Source organism: Macrotis lagotis, chromosome X (genome assembly GCF_037893015.1).
Source record: "Macrotis lagotis isolate mMagLag1 chromosome X, bilby.v1.9.chrom.fasta, whole genome shotgun sequence".
NCBI classification, from domain to species: Eukaryota; Metazoa; Chordata; class Mammalia; order Peramelemorphia; family Peramelidae; genus Macrotis; species Macrotis lagotis.
In genome coordinates, this window is record NC_133666.1 from 9154898 (window position 1) to 9174939 (window position 20042).

Sequence of the window (20042 nt, forward strand, 5' to 3'; positions counted from 1 at the left end):
TTCAGGTGTTTCTCATCTGCTCCTTTCTTCCCCTCTATTACCATAGGTTTTTTTGTACCTCTTAGTGTAATGAAATTTACCCCATTTAATCCCCTCCCTCCTCCTGTCTCTTTCCTGTCCCCCTTTTTAAGGAGGTAGTGTTTTTAAGATCATTCTATCTAAGTCATAGAAACTTCTGAGTGTCTGTCACTTCTAGTTTAGTATATTCTATTGAATAGAGTTAAAATTCTTGAGAGTTATTAGAGTCTTTCTCCCAAATTATATCTTCCCAGTTATATCTCTTTAGATAGCAGTCTCATGGATAGAGTATGAATGTCCCATCATTTCTGGTTAGGTATATTCTCTCTGTTAGAGTTACAATTTTCAAGATTTATGAGAATCTTTTTCCCCATGCTGGGATATAGCCAGTTTCAACTTACTGGATAGCAGTTTTTTTTTTTCCTTTTACCCCCCCCCCCCCTTTGTTTTATACCTTTTGATGTGTCTCTTGAACCTCCTGTTTGATGTCCAAATTTTCTATTTAGCTCTGGTCTTTTCATCAGGAATTTTTGGAATTCTTCCATTTCGTTAAATGTCCATCATTTTCCCTGGAAGAGAAGGCTCAGCTTTTTGGGAAAGTAGATTCTTGGCTGCATTCCAAGCTCCCTTTATCTTTGAAATATCTCGTTCCAGGCCCTTCGATCCCTTAATATTGATGCAGCCAGGTCCTATGTGATCCTTACTGTGGCTCCTTGATATTTAAATTGTTTCTTTCTGTCTGCTTGTAGGATTTTCTCTTTTATCTGATAGTTCTGGAATTTGGCCACAACATTCCTTGGTGTTTTCATTTTAGGATCTTTTTCTGGAGGGGACGTATGTATTCTTTCAATAACTACTTTGACCTCCAATTCCATGATATCAGGGCAGTTTTCCATCACTAGATCTTGTAATATTAAGTCCAGGCTTTTTTTTCTCTTCAATGTTTTCAGGAAGTCCTATAATTTTCAGGTTGCTCCTCCTCGATCTATTCTTGAGGTCAGTGGGTTTTTTGATGAGGTATTTTACATTTTCTTCTATTTTTTTCTGTTTTTTGATTTTGTTTAACTGACTCTTGCTGTCTCATGGAGTCATTAGTTTCTGTAGACTCCATTCTTTTTTTGGGGGGAGGAATTTTCTTCATTAACCTTTTGCAGCTCCTTTTCCAATTGGTCAATTCTACTTTTTTTCTTCTTTTTTATAATATTTTTTCTTTTTTTTTCTCAATTCTACTTTTGAAAGAGCTTTCCATTTGACCAGTTGAGGTTTTGAGAGAATTATTTTCTTTTTGCATTTGCCCAATTGAGGATCTGAGAGAATTTTTCTCATTTTGTATTTTTCCAGTTGTACTTTGTAAGGATTTGTTTTCTTGTTGGAAGGTATTAATTGTCTCTCCCCAATTTTTAAGCTCCTTCCTTATTTCTTCAAGGAAGTCTTTCTGTGCTGAAGACCAGATCGTATTCTCCTCAGAGTTTCGAGGTCTTTCTGAGTTAGGGTCTTTCCCTTCCAAGAATTTTTCTATGGATCCACCTTTCCGCTGACCCTTCTTCATTTTGCTAAGACCTTGATTTGGGGAGGGGCTGGTTCACAGGGGCTTGGGATCACTAAAGACTTTACTCACTGAGTGCAGTTTCTCTGGCTGGCCAGTAGGAGGTGTTGGGTGCTTTCTCTGGAGTGTGTGTGACCTTGGTTGAGGCCTTCTCCCTTTGCTTGAAGGGAGGAGTTGGAGCTATTGAATTCTTTTGCCTTCATCAATGGTGCTCTTTACCCTGGCCTGAGGTCATTTGTCAGCTGGGCTGGTTCTTCTGCTCACACACCTGGGCCTGAGGCAGAAGTAGTTTGCAATTGTTTGTTCCCGGAAGAGGTCTGAGCTGTAATGGGACTCTTGAGTTCCTCAGACCAGAGGAGCTTAGGGATGGTGTCCGCAGCTCTCCTGCCCCAGAACTCTCCCCCCAGCCCTGTCAGCAAGCTCCAGAGGGACAGCACTAACACCAGTGCCTCTGCTCCTTAGTTGACTCAAGCCCCTGCCATCTAGCCCCACCAGTGATCCAGCAGGTCCGGTTCTCAGGCCCTCAGACTCCCGGCTCCAATTCAGCTTTTAATCTGGTTGATCCGGGGCTGATCCTCCCTCTGAGCCCAGACTCAACCCGCTGGAATTCGGCCAATGCTGCTGCTGGAGACAAATCCTGAGGTAGATGTTCTTTCTCCTGGCTTTTCTTTCTGGGTTTTCAGGGTTGGATTTCTTTTAAGAGGTTTGTTTCATATGATAGATGGGGAAAGATCAGGAGACTTTAGAACTGTGCCTATCTTCTCTCCGCCATCTTGGCCGGAAGTCCTTGAGATAATATTTGTAAAAGGCACTGAGTACAGGTGGAATATAAATATTTATTCTCTTCCCCCTTTCCCACTATTCAACAAATATGCATTAAGTACAAAAACACTCATTGATTTGAAAATTGGAAGTTGTCTCTTTAGACAGATTAACTTGACTTACTCTCTTTAGAATACTTAGTAATAGCCAATTTCTTCTATTGGTTATCAGTCTTAGAGATCCAATCTAAAAACTGAGGATCCTCCCCTTTTTAACATGATTTTAATGTGTTTAAGTTTTCACTTAGGAGCAAATGCCTCTTTGCACTCATTCAGACTTATTTTTTAAAACTATACTTTATTTTTCATAATACATTTTATAGGTTTTGTTTTTATTATCAATATTTCCTAATTTGTTCCCCCTCTTTCACCTCCTCTTCAATCCCTTGTTACTGAGAGCTGCCCTTGGATGAGATTTTTAAAAAGGAGACAAAAAAGAAAAAAGAAAATCAGTTCAGGAAAACTAACCATCTCCAGACCCATCCCTGTGTAGAGGAGTAGGGGAAGGCATCAGTTCACCTGTCTCTTCTTTGGGGCTATTGTCACTTGGGAGGCCATTGTAATTTTGCAGATGAGCTGGGTCTGAATTCATGGCACAATGACCTTATTATGGATGACCTTGAGCACTAGCTGCTTAATCTGTCCCAGCCTTGCCTCAGTTGTCTCATCTGCAAAGTGGGGATGGAGAAGCTATAAGGCACAGAGCCTATGGATGAGGCACCGTTTTATTCCTATAAATTGGATGTTATGTGATTGATTCCAAGCCTTCTCTTTTCCTTTTTTTTTTAACTAAAAAGTAAATGCAGTTTAAATTCCAGAACTGATGAAGTGAGCAGCATTTCTGTTCTCCTTCTTGCCTCTTGAAGGTATCAGATTTGAGTATTAGCACTATCTATTTCACATGATTTACTTGGAGAGAAATCTCATTTCTGAAATCATTCATGTTTAAAAGTCTGTTTTTTTTAAAGTCATGTACATGTGTTCAAAAATACAGAGAGAAATGGCTGCATATTTAGTAGTTTGCCTGTCGAGAGCACTCCAAACTTAACACATGCCAGCCAGGAGGGCTTGTAAACCTTTACATTTTGTTAATGCATTTTGGGGTTTCAGTGCTTCTAAAACATGTGGCAGTTGTTGGCTGAAATCATTAGGGAGGGGGAGAACCTTGGACCCTCTATCTCATTTCTGGCCATAGGAACCATGCCAAGTTCTTTAGCCTAGTTTGGCTTGCTGGGAAAATTGCAGTTTTAATAAAATCATGTGCCTGCTTATTTAGGTTAAATAACTATCATTAATATAACAGTTCCATACTTTATCTCAGGAACACTTGTTTGGTCCCCTTCTCTGATCCTAAGCAGTTTTTTCAGTAATTTGAACAGGAAACTCACTAAATACTTCATGTTGCTCCTTCAGACCTGCTGAAAAAGTGCCTCATTTAACTATTCCAGCAATGTGTAGCCTCCGCATTCCTTTACATAAATGGGATCTCAGTGAAGCGGATCTCACAGGAGTTGCTAGAAGATAACCTCCTGAATGGGACTGAGGATACCACATGCTCCTTTCCCTTCTCAAGTTTCTACTTTGATAGCAGACCACTGAACTGAACTCTTCTGTAAGTCAGAAAGCATATTGGAATGAATGGTGATGAGTTAAAAAGCTGCCCTCAAATCTCACCAGGGGAGAGATACAGAAAAGGTTTCTCCATCATCACTTGCTTAATCCTAATTTCAGTTTGACAAGCATCTCCTTTCTGTTTGCTTGCCTTTTAAAATTAAATTTTATTCTTTCAATAAACAAAAATCAATTTTCTCCCTCCCACTCCTCTGCCATTGGAAAAAAAGGGAAAAATTCTTATGACAAACAGTAGATTCAAGATAAATAAATCCCTGCATTGAGCATGTCCAAAAAAGCTGTCCTCTTAAACCAGGATGGGGAGAAAAAATGCTTCACTGTGGGTCCTCGGGCATTGTGGTGGGTCATTTTGTTGAGCTGGGTTCTTGGATCTTTCAGAGTTGGTTGTACAATTTATAATGTTGTCAACAAACATTTCTTATGTACTAGGTGCTGGGGAATACAAGATAGACATTCAGGGGTCCTGCCCTCAAGGAGTGGATATCCTCTTTGGAGTAGAAGTGGAGAGAAAAACCATAGTATGTATATAGTGAAGTAAACAGAAAGTATGGGTCTAGGGACCAGACTTGAGATTTCATGGTTAGAGGAATGAGGGTATTCCCTCTGAGGTAGAGATTCAACTTCTGTGCATCATGGAGTGTGGGACATTGAGAGGTCAAGTGCCTTGCCCAGGGTCATACAGCCTGTGTCAGAGGCTCCATTATGTCAGATGGCTTCTGAAGCTGTATACAAAATGATACTGACGAATTTCTGAAGCTAGAAAGACCTCTTCAGTCAGGGCTGAAGGGAGGAAGAGAAAGCTCTTGAATAGAAAACTTCGAAGAAAACAAAGGATTCTAATAATAATGATGAAAAGATGATGATGATAGCTAACATTTTGATGGCAAGCTCTCTTAAGATCTACACAATGTTTGACATGTATTACCTTGGTTAAGTCTGTTAACTTTTATAAGTTATTTGTTTTTTCAACAACATGCAAGGATAATTTTCTGGTTTTTTTAGATATTGCAAGGCAGTGGGGTTGTGGCTTGCCCAAGGCCACACAGCTAGGTCATTATGAAGTGTCTGAGGCCGGATTTGAACTCAGGTACTCCGGAATCCAGGGCTGGTGCATAGCTGCCCCAAGGATAGTTTTCAACAATCATTTTAGGTTTTTTTTAGGTTTTTTGTAAGGCAAACGGGGTTAAGTGGCTTGCCCAAGGCCACACAACTAGGTAATTATTAAGCGTCTAAAACCGGGTTTGAACCCAGGTACTCCTGACTCCAGGGCCGGTGCTTTATCCACTACGCCACCTAGCCGCCCCTCAACAATCATTTTAACAACTTTTTAAGGTAGGTACAATATCACCCCCATTTTCCAAGTGGGGAAATTAGTATGAGGAAGAAGTAAGGAAAGGGAGCAGTATTGGTATTCCTGGCAAGGGCAACAGCTTATGCAAAGTCCAGAAGACTGGAGGTAGAATGTCATCTAGTAGGTCAGTTTGAAATGGAGAGCCTATGAGTTCAGTTATATGAAAACACAGGAATATTAGGTGAGGGTCAAAATGTTGAAGCTGGCTGAAATGTTTGTGTTTCTCCTAAGGAACCACGGAAGATAGAGTAATTGCGAAGTAGGTTATAATGGAGAATATCAGATGAGGAGTCAGAGGATCTGGATTCAAATATGAGGTCTAATATTTATGACCCATTTGGTCTTGGGCAAGTCATTTATCTTTCTAGGCCTCTATGAAATGAGAGGATTGAAAAAACTAACTTCTGAGGTCCCTTCTATATCATTGAGCCTGCAATCCTGACCTCTGACCTCTTGACATCCTCAGAGCCTCTGTATTCCCTTCCCACTTAACTTCTCTACTTCTTTGGGAAGTAGTTTAGGAATGTTATTCTGGCAGTTTCCTGGAAGATGACTTGGAGGCAATAAGAAAAGAAATTAGAAAGCTACTGTAATTGTCTAGGAGAGCGGCAATGCAGGCCTGGATGAGGGTAATAATTCTGTGTGATGGACAAGAAGGGGACAAAACAGATGTGACCATTGAACCTTGCTGGATTAAAGGTGCTGGGAAAAGAGAGGAATAGGTACTAGACCTGGGATTTTAGTGCAGAGGAGGAGGGATGAGACCTGGGATTTTAGTACAGAGGAATAATGACTAGACTTGGAATTTTAGTGCTGAGGAAAAGGGACAAGACCTGGGATTTTAGTGCTGCAGAATAGGGATAGATCTGGGACTTTAGTGAAGGGACTAGACCTGAGATTTTAGTACTGTAAAATAGGGACTAGACTTGTATTTTAGTGCAGGGAGTAGACCTGGGCTTTTAGTCCCAAGGAATGGGGACTAGAGCTGGGATTTTAGTGCTGAGGAATAGGGACTAGACCGGGGATTTTAAGTGTTGAGGGATAGGGACTAGACCGGGGATTTTATTAGTAGTAGGAATTCTCATTTGAGGAAATTCCTTCTACCATGGCCTGTTACACTTCCTAAGCTGTTAAGTGACTTATCCAGGTCACTTTTGAGTCCAGGTCTTCTGCCTTTTGTTCATTATACTATTTTGTGCCTTCCTGGGTGTTTCTCCCCTCCCCCCAAGAAACTTACATTCAACTGAGCCATTGTGGAGGTAGAATCAATACAACTTGGTTTTTCTTTGGGTATGAATATGAGATACTTGTCTGCCTTATTTGTTTAGGAAAGGAGTTTACTAAGGTAACTTATTTGATCTGGTTAGTATAGGTTGGCAGGTTCAGAATCACAAGATTGCAACCTCTGAGAAGTGGAGGGGTCCTTAGCAACCTATCTGCTCCAACATGAAGAGGATTTCTGACACAGCATACTTGATGGTTGGTAATTCAGCTTCTGGTGAAGAAGACCTCCAGTTAGGGGGAAGCCACCACCCTCCCAGGCAGCCTGTTCCACTCTTAAACAAATCTCATTGGTTGGTATCCCCACCTCCACATCAAGCCTACATTTACCCCTTTGTAGCTATCTCCTGTTGTCTGCTGGGACCAAAAGGACAAGGCTATTCCCTCTTCTATCTACTAGCTTTTCAGCAGCCTAAAGACAGATACCATGTTTGCCTCTAGTATTCTCTTTTTCAGGCTAAATAGCACTGGCTCTTTCAACTAAAGGAAAGGACCAAGTTATTTGGTCCATCGCCTTACCCCTCAAGCAGGATAGGCTAGATGATCTGATGTCCCTATGTTATATTTGTCTAATGCTATTCTTAAAAAAATAATTTTTAACTTTTTACAAATTTTACATTGATTATATTTCTTCCTGTACCCGTCCTCTTCCTCATCTCCCTTCTCAAAGAGCTGGCCTTTATAATAAAGAATTTAAAAAAAAGAAGAAATAAATAAATCAGCAATAGTGTTCAAAATGCAATTTTATACCTGTTTGCTATGCTCTCTACAAAACAGAAGAGGGAGCTATTTTCTCATATTTCTTCTTGAGAGTCAAGTTTGCGCCATAATTTCTCAACACTGAGTTTTGATTGTTCTGTGATGCAGAATACTATTTTTAAAAGCCTCTGGAGAGGACTGACCTTTTCCTTAGGTAAGTAGAAATTTAAAATATTTCATTGATGAAAAGAACAGGAGAAGAAATCTAAATGATGGCCAAAGGATGTTAAGGAGCCATTATCAGAAGACTTCAGCTTCTCTCTCCCTCCCTCTCTCGGAACCTGCTTTGTTTTTTGACAATCCTCCTCCTATGGTTGCATATACCAAACCACTCAGACATTTCTGGAAAGCCTCTTGTGTACAAGGACCCTGGTGATAGAAAGACAAAAAAAAGTCAAATGGTTATCACCCTTCAATTGACTAGGGCTCATCAGGGAGCTAAGATATGACAGACACAAACATGTGGAACTGCTGCAGGGAGACAAAAGCTTTGGAGTTATTTTAGTAAGGGCTAGATTCTATTGGGTCACTGCTTCCTTAGTCTTGGCACCAAAAAACCTACCAAAAAAACCCCTTTCTGTCCAGGGTGCCTGAAATTTCCCCATTGGTCTCCTTTAGGGAATTCAGGCATCAAAGGTGCTACTTAAAATATGCATGGACTATAATTGCCATTAGCAAATCCATGAAGATTAACTCATTGTCCCCCGATAATTCACTGCATGGAATCAAAGATTCCAAAGATGGAAGAAACCACTGAGTTCATTTTCCTTATTTCACAGATGAAGAAACTGAGGCTGAAAGGAGTAGTGATTTTGCCTGAGATCACACAGCAGATACATAGGTAGTATCTGGAGTCAGATTTGAACACCCATCCCAGTACTCTATAGGTAATTATTAAGTGTTTGAGACCGGGTTTGAACTCAGGGACTTCTGACTCCAGGACCGGTGCTCTATCCACTGTGCCACCTAGCCACCCCTGATTACCAGCATATATTAAACATGTACTATGTCAAAGCCTATAATGGACTAGATACTAGGGCTGGAGTTTTTAATCAGGGGTTTTCTTAGGGAATCTATAAATAAACTTCAGGGAGGGGTTACGAACTTGGATAGGAATATTATATATCTTTATTTTCACTAATCTTTGGTTTCTTTTATGATTCTTTGTGTTTTATTTTATGAATTTAAAAGCATTCTGAAAATAGGTCCATAGAGTTCACCAGACGGCCAAAGGGAGGATCCATGACATGAAAAAAGGTTAAGAACCCCTACTCTAGAGGGATAGACAAAATGAAATAGTCTCCTGCTCTCAGAGAGCTTACATTCTATAGTAGAACTTCAAAATAGATCCAGGATAATGTTGATTGGAAGGAATATTAGAAGCCGGGATTTGACCAAGGTCACAATTTCAAAAGAGTTGGAGTTGGGATTGGAACTTTGGGAACCCTGGGTTGGTGACATACCATGATAAAGCTTTGGAGGAGGGTGTGGCCATATCTGTTGATATAAATACATTGATATAAATGACATGTGAAAAGAAAGAGGAGGTCTTCCTTTGGGCAGGAATTTTGACTTTCTTTTGTCTCTATCCCCGACTTCATACAGTGCTTTAGCACATAGGGTTTGTGAAGTTCCAGAGGACGAAACTTACCTTCTCAGAACAAGTCAGCACTTTTGGGCAACCAGTGAGTGGGAAAGTGGGTACCAGGGTCCCACAGCCAGTATGAATTGGAGGCAAGACTGCGGCCTTCTGGCCACTGCACTGTCTGGGGCATACTAAAGACTTAATGCTTGCTGATTGAATTGAATTCCCTTTTTACATTGATCCCCTTTCCCATTTTGGAGTGGAGGGGGAAGTATTAATGGAAAAATCACAGTCATAATGAATGTATTGATTTCTTTAACACTTCTCCCAATCCTCTTTGTTCCTTTCAGTTGTGCCTCAAAAGGGCCTTACTCCTGAGCATTTAATCCAATCAAATTCTTTGTTACCTGATGTTCTCCTGTGATGCTTACACTGCATCGAACTGTATTAACACTTTTGTTCTACTGTTGATGCCCTTTCTCAAGTCTGACCTCTCTGAGGAAAATTGAGGCATTCTACATTCTACATGGTGTTGGTTGACAAGATGACAGTATATGGCAGGTAGTTAGATGATGTAGTGAATAGAAGGCCTGCACTTGGCATCAGGAAGATCTGAGTTTGAACGCTACTTCAGATATTAGCTGTGTGACCCTGGGTTAGTCACTTAAGTCTGTAAAATGGGTATAATAATAGCACCTATCTACAGGGTTGTTGTGAAGATTAAATGAATGAAGTGTTTTTCAAACCTTTAAAGTAAGTAATACATGTAAAGTGCTATATAAATATTGGCATTATTACTATTATTATTATTATTATATTACTGTGATGACCTCCTAAGTGGTCAGCTTCAAGTCTTCCTATTCCAATTTATCCTTAGAGCTTCCAAAATGGTTTTCTTTAAGTGCAGAACTGACCTGTCACTCCTTGATACAACAAACTCCAATGATTCCCTCTTACTTCTAAGATCAAATAGAAACTTTTTTCCAATCGTTTTTCAGTTGTGTCTGACTTCATGAGTCCGTTGGGGATTTTCTTGGCCGAGATGCTGGAGTGATTCACCATTTCCTTCTCAAGTGCATTTTCCAGATGATGAAACTGAGACAAACAGGGTGAAGCAACAGTTAGATGAATCTCCCTGCTTCCAAACCTGAAATGCTGCTCTATCTATTGCAGCACCATCTGACTGCCCATTTAGCTTTTCGGTCCCTTTACAACTTGACCCACCATGTTTCTAGCCTTATTATATACATTATTCCCTCTTCCTATACACTATGGTGCAGCCAAAGTGTCCTCTCTTTTCCTTATACATGATATCTGATCTCCCATCTCCATGTCTTTGCACTGGTCATCACCCATGCTTAGAATACTCTCCCTCCTTCTATGGTACCTCTTCCTTCAGGGCACAGCCCAAGTTGAAAAGCCTCTCCTGATGGTCCTACTTGCTAGTGTTCCCTTCCCCAAACAAAATTGTGATCTGTCCTACATACAGTATAATTCCATATGTTCTTGTCTCCCTAAGCAGAATATAAACTCCTTAAAAATAAGACTTATTTCATTCTTTATAGTTGCTTTTCTAGCATCTAGCCCAGTATCAAATATACTGTAGATGTTTAATATTTATTATAATTTTAATAATTTTGAATATCATGGAATATTGTTCAGTGAAAGACAACATGGGAGAATTGTATGAATTGAGGCAGATTGACAAGAGAAATATATAGCTCTATATTTACATTGGTAAATATATAGGACGAGAAATATAGATTAACACTGTTGCAGACAAATGTGGATTTATGTATGTGGTCACACACATGTATACCTGTATATATTTTTGTAAGGTACATATATGTGACTGCATACACATATGCATATATGAATACATGACTGTAACAATGTAAATGAATAGATTGCTTGATAGAAACCAAACTCTTGGTGACAGACCCAGAGAACATACAGTACAAGTGAAGTAGAGAGGTGAGGAGCTCAGAGGAGAGATGAGCTACATTGTCAGATCTGGTAGCGAAGGTGTTGGAGGGTTATCCAGTTTTGAGGAACCAATTCTTAAGATGTCTGAAAGAATACATGAAAGTGGGAAAGATCTCAGACAAAATCTTTATTGAATGGTGGTGTTTATTTTTTCTTTCATTCATTTATGTATTTATGGTAATACTGAGGTTTTCCGGGGGATGGAAGTGGTATGAAACTATTTCACTGCAATGACAAAAGGCATCAATAGAATGTTTGTTTTTTAAATATATATAACGAACCCCAGTTCCAGTTCCAAGGTGACAGCAGTGGAAAGCAGAGAAAGAAAATGGGAACATTTTCTTCTTGCTCCCCAGGACTCTCAGAGGACAATTTTCCTCCATGGTCTTGATCCCATCTCTGCTTTTTCATCTGTATTGGCTGGTATCTGTTTAACTTTTTCCCCTGGCCTCCTGAATCTTGGGTGCTGTAGCCATAGTCTTGATTTGCCTCAAAGAAATCCTTAGTAGTTCTAATTCAAGGGCAGCTGTGGCCCACAGAGGCCCACCCAGCAATCAATAGATCTGGCTCCAAGGGCAGTCAATGATCACCCCCACTCCCCAGCTTGGCAATCAGAAAGCCTGTCTCAAAGACAACAAAGGCAATGGAAGCAGCTGGTGCCAGGCACCAATGTACAGATTACATGGCTTCTTCCTTTCTGGTGGGTCCTGGACAGTACATCTTCCCTATCCTCCTACTGCCTGGGAGAAGATGGAGCAATCTCACTTCCCAGTATCTCATAATTCTCCCTGTCTGGAAACTTCAAGGCCCCTGGGATCCCTAACAAAGATGAAAAGGCAATAATAACTACCACAAGTTTTTCAAGAAATCTTTTCTGATTTTTGATGTGTGCATGAGAGACACTGTATTGTAGGAGAGCCTTTAAGGCAGCATTTTGCTCTATCAAAGTCAACAGACAAGCCCAGCATATTCTCTATACTGTTTAGTCAGTTGTGTAATTATAACGATGTAGGCTGCTGTGGAATTTCATTTGTAAAAACTTGCTCATTCCTTTCCCAAATTTTTATCAAGGATGTTGCTTATTCTCATTAAAAGGGGAAAAAACCTGAAGAGATGGAAAAATAGCCATATTTTCTTCATTTTTTTTGGTGGGAGGCATGGGAAGGAGTTTTGGATAATAAGATCTGAGATTTTTTTGTAAGATTGTTTTCCACTTTTGATGTCTTTCTGATAGCTTGAGGATTGGTTCCTCAAAATTGTGTCCCCACCAATAGATTCTCTGTTATCATTTATTTCAATGCTCATTTTTTATCCATTTCCATTTTTGACATTAGTTGCTTGTTTTTAAATCTTCATGTCTTTTTTTTGTATTGCCATAATTTTTCCCAGTATTCTTTCCCCTTCCTCTTCCAGTGAGCTATCCCATAGAATTAATAGCATTTTTAAGATAAGAGAAGAAAAAGAATTTGGAAAATAATCAACATAACCAATCAATTCATCAGAAAAATCAGAAAATCTGTACAATGTATAATTTATGGACCTCCCACCTCTGCAAAGGGGTGGAGTTTTGAGCCATACTTGTTCTTTGTAATTTTGCAACATTCATTTTCTTTAATTTTGTGTGTGTGCGTGTTTGAGTCCTTCCATTTACATTGTTGTACCTATGGTGTATATGAGGTAGCTAGGTGGCAAAGTGACTAGAACACTGAGTCTGAAGTTAGGAAAATCTGAGTTCCAGTGTGGCTTCAGATACTTATTAGCTATGTGACCTTGTGTAACCCCTATTTGCCTCAGTTCCTCCTTGGAAAAGGAAAGGGCAAATCACTTCAGGATCTTTGCCAAGAAAACCCTATGGGGCGGCTAGGTGGCGTAGTGGATAAAGCACCAGCCCTGGAGTCAGGAGTACCTGGGTTCAAATCTGGTCTCACACACTTAATAATTGCCTAGCTGTGTGGCCTTGGGCAAGCCACTTAACCCTGTTTGCCTTGCAAAAAAACCTAAACAAAAACCCCTATGGGCAATTTCCAAGGATCATGTAAAATTAGTCATAAATAAACAACTGAACAACATTAATAAACTTATATTTTTGGTTCTGCTTACTTCATTCTGCAACTGTTAATATAGATCTTTTCATATTTTTCATATATATATATATATATAATTTCTTACTTCATAGTATTATTCTTTTATATTCATGTTTAGATTTACATTCATTCAGTTTGTTTGGCCATTCCCCAATGAATGGACATCTAATATTGCAATCTCTGGGTCAGAGGTTATGGACATTTTAGAAACTTTATTTGCATAATTCCAAACTGTTTTCGAAAATGCCCATTTCCACCAACAATGCACCAGTGTACTTACCTTCCTACACTGCCTCCAACACTGACTATTCTCATCTTTGATCATTTTTTCAATGGCTTGTTTAAAAAAAGTCAGTTGGGAGTTTTAAAATTTGATATGATGATGATCATCATCACAATAGCATTGAGATAATGCTTTAAGAATTGGAAAGTGCTTTACAAATATCATCTCATTTTATCCTCACAGCAACTTTTGGAGGTAGGTGTTATGATCCCCATTTAAAAATTAGTGAATCATTCAGGGTGACACAACTGGTAGAATCTGAGGTAGAATTTGAACTCAGACCTTCCTGATGCTAATCCAGCATTTAATCCGCTGTGCTGCCTAGCACATTTTAAATTTCTTTTTCTAGCTTTGGTTTTTGCCTTAACAATTTAATGATCTGACTCTGCACAGACAGCTGATTCTGGAATGATTCCTATACCAGTAGGAATCCTGTTGATTAAAATATAATTAGTTTCATTTGGGGAGGGGGTGATATTTGTTGCTAGTAGGTCCTAATTCTTTCTCAAAGAGAGTATTAATGCTGTTGGGATGTGAGGCTTCTGTGTCATGTCTAAGTTATTGACTTCGCTTATTTCTTATTCCTGACACATATTTTCCAACATATTTTTCTCCGACCTTCCCCATGCTCACCTTTGCATTGAAATCACCCAGTATTGGCATACATGTTGATTTAATTTTGAGCATGTTTTTGATTTCTTCATAGAATTCAACTTTGTTTTCATTCTCAGCAACAGATGTTGGTGCATAAACTGAAATTATTTTCATGGTGGTTGTTTTGCAAATACTTACCATGAGGCCTGCAATACAGGGTGACCAAAATGTCCTGTGAATTTAAATTTCTGGTTGCCTCTGGATACACAAATAAAATCAGCTCTGCCACATCTTTTATTTGCCTCTCCAGGGAGAACCTGTGAGCCACCTATTTTGTTCCAATTTTCTTTTGCCTTTTGGCTTCATTTATAGTGAGAATGTCATGATTGATGAGATTCACTTTCTTCAGTAATATGTCGGTATGTCAGTAATATGTGTTTGTAATATGTGTTGGTCATTGGATGAGAAGATCACATTTAGAGTACCAGTACCCAAATTAATGTTTATCAATAGTCTACAAACTGGTTCATAGTGTTCCCATCCCCTTTTCTTATTACTCTCCCTGTATCCCCAATATTGCAGAAAGACTGAGGCAGTACAGACCCATGCTGTAAAGTACAAGGATGGGTTGGGGTTCAGAATAACCTTTTCTTTCTGTTTTTAAGGCTTGTCATGGGTGTTCATCTGGACCCAAGTGTGACTGCAGTGGAATAAAAGGGGAGAAGGTAAGGCCCCAGAAGGGACTTGGTAAATTGTTCAGGATGTCTTTCAAGACATCTATTGATGTAATACTTTAATACTTTGCTCTTTGTTCTTTCTCATTTTCTTTTCTTTTTTATTTCTTCTCTTTCATTGCTTCCAGTTCTAAATCACCTGATTGAAACACTTCATTTAAAGAAACATGAGTTTCCTCAACCACAGACATAGATAACTTTATATGGACATGGACATGAATATGACTATGGTGGAGGCAGGGAGGGGGGGCTCCAAAAGCACATGAATGGACCTAATACATGAAATCCTAGCTTCCCATATCATCACATAGACTAAGATGAAACTCCATTTTGTATTGGTGACTTTGCTGTGGTCCTTGCTCATTTTCATAAGGCAGGAAGTATAGGTCTTCTGATGACTAGTTCTCATGCCTTTTTGCTTCCTACTTTGGTTCTCAGTACTTGAATATTTCAAGGGTTGGTAATTTCATTAGTGTGAGTAGATACTCTCTATTGGGCTGTGTTGATGCCTCTCAGAGGACAATGCTTACAGAATCTTAATCTTATGGAATCCCCTATATATCTTAAAGTTTTCTAATTTCCCTGTGGCCAGATTGAACTGTTAATTTCCTTTTGTATACCTTATAAGTCTTTCTGGACTTTACCATCTCTGTTCATTCCCCCCTTCCCTCATTCCATCCATCTATAAAAATGTTTAGCAACAGAAAATAACAAATTTGCTTTCTTCTAACCTGGAATTTTTATCTTCTAAGAGGACCACATCTTTGGTGAGATAATTGAGTCTGTTCTGTCCCCAGCTTACTCCCTGTTTGACCTTGGGTAAGACATTTTTTCTCCCTGGGCCTCAGTTTCTCCTCTGGAAAATGAAGAGTTTGGATTGTCTGACTTCTAAAATTTTTTTTTCAGCTTTGGGTCTAGTATCCTATGTGTGATAAAGGACAAGTAACTTAGCCTTTCTGGGTTTCAGTTTCCTCTTCTTTAAAATAAATAAGTGGTTTGTATAACCTGGACCTTCCAGTTTAGATCTCAAATCCAATGATCCATCCTTCTTGACAAATGAATTAGTCCATTATCAGTGCACAGAAGCATTCACACCTATCTTTTTTTTTTTAGGTTTTTGCAAGGCAAATGGGGTTAAGTGGCTTGCCCAAGGCCACACAGCTAGGGAATTATTAAGTGTCTGAGACCGGATTTGAACCCAGGTACTCCTGACTCCAAGGCTGGTGCTTTATTCACTATGCCACCTAGTCGCCCCCACACCTATCTTTATAGCATTTATAAACTCATTAGGGCAACTGCAGTGGATAGAGTCCTTCGCCTGGAGTCAGGAAGACCTCTATTCAAATCTATCCTCAGACACTAACTGTATGACCCAGGGCAAGGCACTAAACCCTGTTTGCCTTTGTTTCTCCAACTGTAAAATTGGGATAATAACAGCACCCACCTCACAGGGTTGTTGGGAGTACTGAATAAAATAATCTTCATAAAGAGCTTTGCACAGTGTCTGACACATAAGTACTATATCAAGGTTAGCTGTTGCTATTATTATTATTATAGCATTTATCTCACCTGGAGACATTGGTACCAAAACAGACATGCATTCTCTACTGTTGAGTCAAGCCAATAAGCATTTATCAGCAAGGTGCTGTGCTAAGTGCTCAGGATACAAACATAAGCAGAAAATCAGTTCCTGCCCTCAAGGTAGCTTCCAATTTAATGAAGGAAGGCAGTAAAGAAAAGAAAATTGAAATGGGGGAGGGGAAGATAGAGAATGATAGAGAATATCCAGAAAGTCAGGAGTGAACTTGATTTCTCTTAAACTAACCTTGGAGGACTGGGCTTGGTCTGGTTCTGTGAAATGAAGCCTCCTATATGACTCCAGCTTGGTGAATGGACTCTATGCAAACTCTAGATTAAGAGAGGCCTGAGACATGTTCTGTGGTCTCTGCATTCTTGTTTTGATATAGAGGGAAAAAACCAGAGCCTTCTGCCATTATATCAAAGGCCAGTTAACTGACAGAAGTACTTGAGAACACCAATCATGAGAAGGTTAGGTAACAAACTACAACTCCAAGGATTTGGAGTTTCTTCAGACCTGGATACTGGATTCAAAGATTCATGGATAATTCTTGCCATTTGTCCACATCAGTGCTTCTCAGCCTTGGGCCAATGAACTTGTTAAAATATGTTGTTGACAGCAGTTCAAAATAATTGGCTACCTTTATAATTTCTGTTTCATTTTATTCAATTAAAAACCTGATTTTGAGAATGGGTGTGTAGGATTGTCAAAGTAGTTCACAACACAAAAAAAGATTAAGAGCTGTTGGACTCCCCCACTATCATATACAAAGTGCTTCAAGGCTAGCAAAGCATTTTTTAAAAAAAAATTTATTCATTTTAGGCAATGGGGTTAAGTGACTTGCCCAAGGTCACATAGCTAGGCAGTTATTTAGTGTCTGAGGCTGTATTTGAACTTAGGTCCTCCTGATTCCAGGGCTGGTGTCTATCCACTGCACCACCTAGCTGCCCTGCTGGCAAAGCATTTTACAAATATTATCTAAATTTATCCTCACAACAACCCTGGGGGCTAGATACTGTTGGTCCTCCCATGTTATAATTGATGAAACTGAGTTATGCAGAGGTTAGACACACTGCTAGTAAGTGAGGCTGGATTTGAACTCAGATCTTCCTGACTCCAGAATCAATTTTTTTGGACCACTTCTGTGCCAGTCTAGCAGCCTCTCCTTGCTCCCGGTCTAATCATCTTATATTACTTATTCTGAGACCATATATATTTATTCCCCTAAATATCTTTTAGTCTGGTTCAGTGTCTTTCAGTGTGGTTCAGCAGTCCTTTCCCTGTAAAAGATTTTATATTTGTGTTTGAAGTTTATTTTATATCTGATCACTTTTCCCTACACAGGCAAGCATAATGCCACATATGCTTAGCATTTTTAAATTTTTTTTGATCATTAAGATCTTGGTCATTTTTTCAGGGCAGTGGGACTCAACACCATTGACTGAATTAAAGTGAGAGTTATCTGGGTGTTTGGATTCTATTGTGATCTTGATTTCCTTCCTTCCTTCCTCCCTCCCTCCCTCCCTTCCTTCCTTCCTTCCTTCCTTCCTTCCTTCCTTCCTTCCTTCCTTCCTTCCTCTTATTAGCAATTACTATGAAAGTTAATTAAACAAACATAACAACAAAAATAAAACTTCTCCAATCTAGGACAATTAGGATTCTGAGATAGAAAGGAGTGAAAGTACTCAACACCTCCTACCCTTGCTTCTCCTAGTCTTTACCTGAGGGCCTAATATACAATAGACTACTTTGCTTAGTACTTTTATTGGTTCTATCCACTTCCTAATGCAGTGACCTTGCCTTTCATTCCTTTTTTCAGGGAGAGAGAGGACTTCCAGGTTTGGAAGGCCACCGAGGTTTACCTGGATTTCCTGGAGCAGAAGGACCTCCTGGGTCTCCAGGTCAAAAGGTATGTAACAAGCAACTGGCTTCTCCAGAATTGATTGATGTCAGTGGTTATCAATGGTTACAGTTGGGGACAGCTATTGAAATGAGACAGTGCCCCATCATTCATTTCTGTTTTTATTGATTAGCTCAAAGGACCCATTAGGCAATTACAGCTAACTGTAGTTATTGTGACCCCTCTGTCGTCCCCTGGTTTACAAAAGCTTTCAGCCATACATGCAGCTAGGTGGTGTTGCAGTAGATAGAGTACTGAGCCTGGGTTTAAGAAGACTCATTTTCATGAGTTCACATCTGACCTCCAGACACTTAACTAGCTGTGTGATCCTGGACAAGTCACTTCACAGTTTCCTCATCTGTAAAATGAGCTGGAGAAGTGTTAGGAACTGTTGTGTGTGGGAGCATTGTAAATTATCTTCACCTGGGGTCCTTGAGCACCAGAGTCTTGTTTTACTAAGTGCCATGGGAGTGAGAGTGGATTAGGGTCTGGGAAGGATATTTAAGCACTTGTATTCTAGTGAATAAACTAAGACCTTGGAGATGTTGATGGAGTACTTGTCTCCCCTGTCGTCCTTGTCTCCCTTGTCATCCTTGCTTCCCACCCCTCCAACACTCGCCTGGGGAAGATTGAGGGAGTCCAGAAGTGGGACTCAACATAAGATTCGGGAAAAGGGACTCAACAGAGAAGGAAATGGAAAACCACTCCAGTATCTTTGCCAAGAAAACTCTAAGTGGGGGTCATGAAAAGTTGGAAACCATTGAAAAATTACTCAACAATAACTATCCATCTATCCATCCATTCATCAATATATCCAGTTTTATTGATGCCTTCTCTTTTTGACATCACAGTCAGTTCCCCATATAACTTCACATTTCTTCCCCTCCCCACCACAGTCACAAGGAAGCATAGACTATATGCAGGACCCAGAAAGCTTTATAGTTGCTATGATACGAGTATTTCTCTGGGTATAGATTGTTGGCTAAAATCTTCTCTGACTACAGTAGACTTTGACATCAAACCACTTAAAGAGATGTTAGCCTGGGCACAAATCAGAAGTATAGAGTCCTATGGGGGACCCAAGCCCAAGTGATTAGGACTCTGTCTGCTATACATGCTGAGGAGTATGAGACCTGAAGAAAAGCCAACATGTGACATTTGTAGTACATATACTAATGCTTCCAGGAATACCATAAGTTTCTTTCATGCTTGGCGAGATTTGAATCAAGTACTATGTCTACCTAATGGTGCTTTGCATTCTCAGGAAGAGGTACTGCTGATTGATGGAAGAAGACCTACTGCCCAGCTATGCTCTAAGCCCAGAAATTTTTGATTGAGACAAGTGGTAGTACAATGGGGAAATTCATGGCTAAGATATCAGCAAGGTTTTGTTAAGGAATCCTGATGTGCATGAAATACATATGATAGTGAATTGATGGAAAGGGACCTCATGCCAAATGTGGTTGCTGGATAACTTCCTGTCCTTCAAGATAGGTCCAGAGAATTTTAAGCGCCCCACAAGTGTGTCATAGCCACCTACTACCTATTGGAGAGTCAGTCATACTCACTGGTGAGCAAGGGAAAAGCAGTAATGGAAAACTAACCATGGAGTCTCTTGAGAGGAAGATCCTGATTGCCAGTAGCTGAGGGACCATTCTTATTTGATAAATACTGAGGATAACTGTATAAAAAAGGAGTCCCTCAGAGAGCCTGGCTAAATCTTTTCTGTTCCCAAAAGGGACATTGTATTCCTACAGGAAGGGAGTGTTAAACATCAAGGCAGTTCCTTTTCAGTGGAATACTGCAACTGTCTGCATACCTAGGAGCATCCCAAGACCCTGTGGCTAAGTATAGAACTGCTTAGATATTCCATCCAGAGGTTTGGGATT

At 39.8% G+C, this 20042-nt stretch overlaps 1 protein-coding gene across 6 annotated transcripts in view; it reads left to right on the forward strand.

Annotated features, from left to right (window-relative positions):
* LOC141500673 (uncharacterized) overlaps nt 1-20042 on the forward strand; it is a 216332-nt gene that overhangs the window by 30585 nt on the left and 165705 nt on the right. For 2 of the 6 annotated variants that reach the window (XM_074204063.1, XM_074204065.1), the window contains exons 2-3: nt 14606-14665; nt 18073-18162. In XM_074204063.1, coding sequence (XP_074060164.1) covers nt 14606-14665; nt 18073-18162 — 150 coding nt within the window. Of the gene's footprint in view, nt 1-1297; nt 4536-14605; nt 14666-18072; nt 18163-20042 lie in introns of those variants that run through there. The other 4 variants (XM_074204068.1, XM_074204064.1, XM_074204060.1 and 1 more) reach the window with 4 other exon arrangements.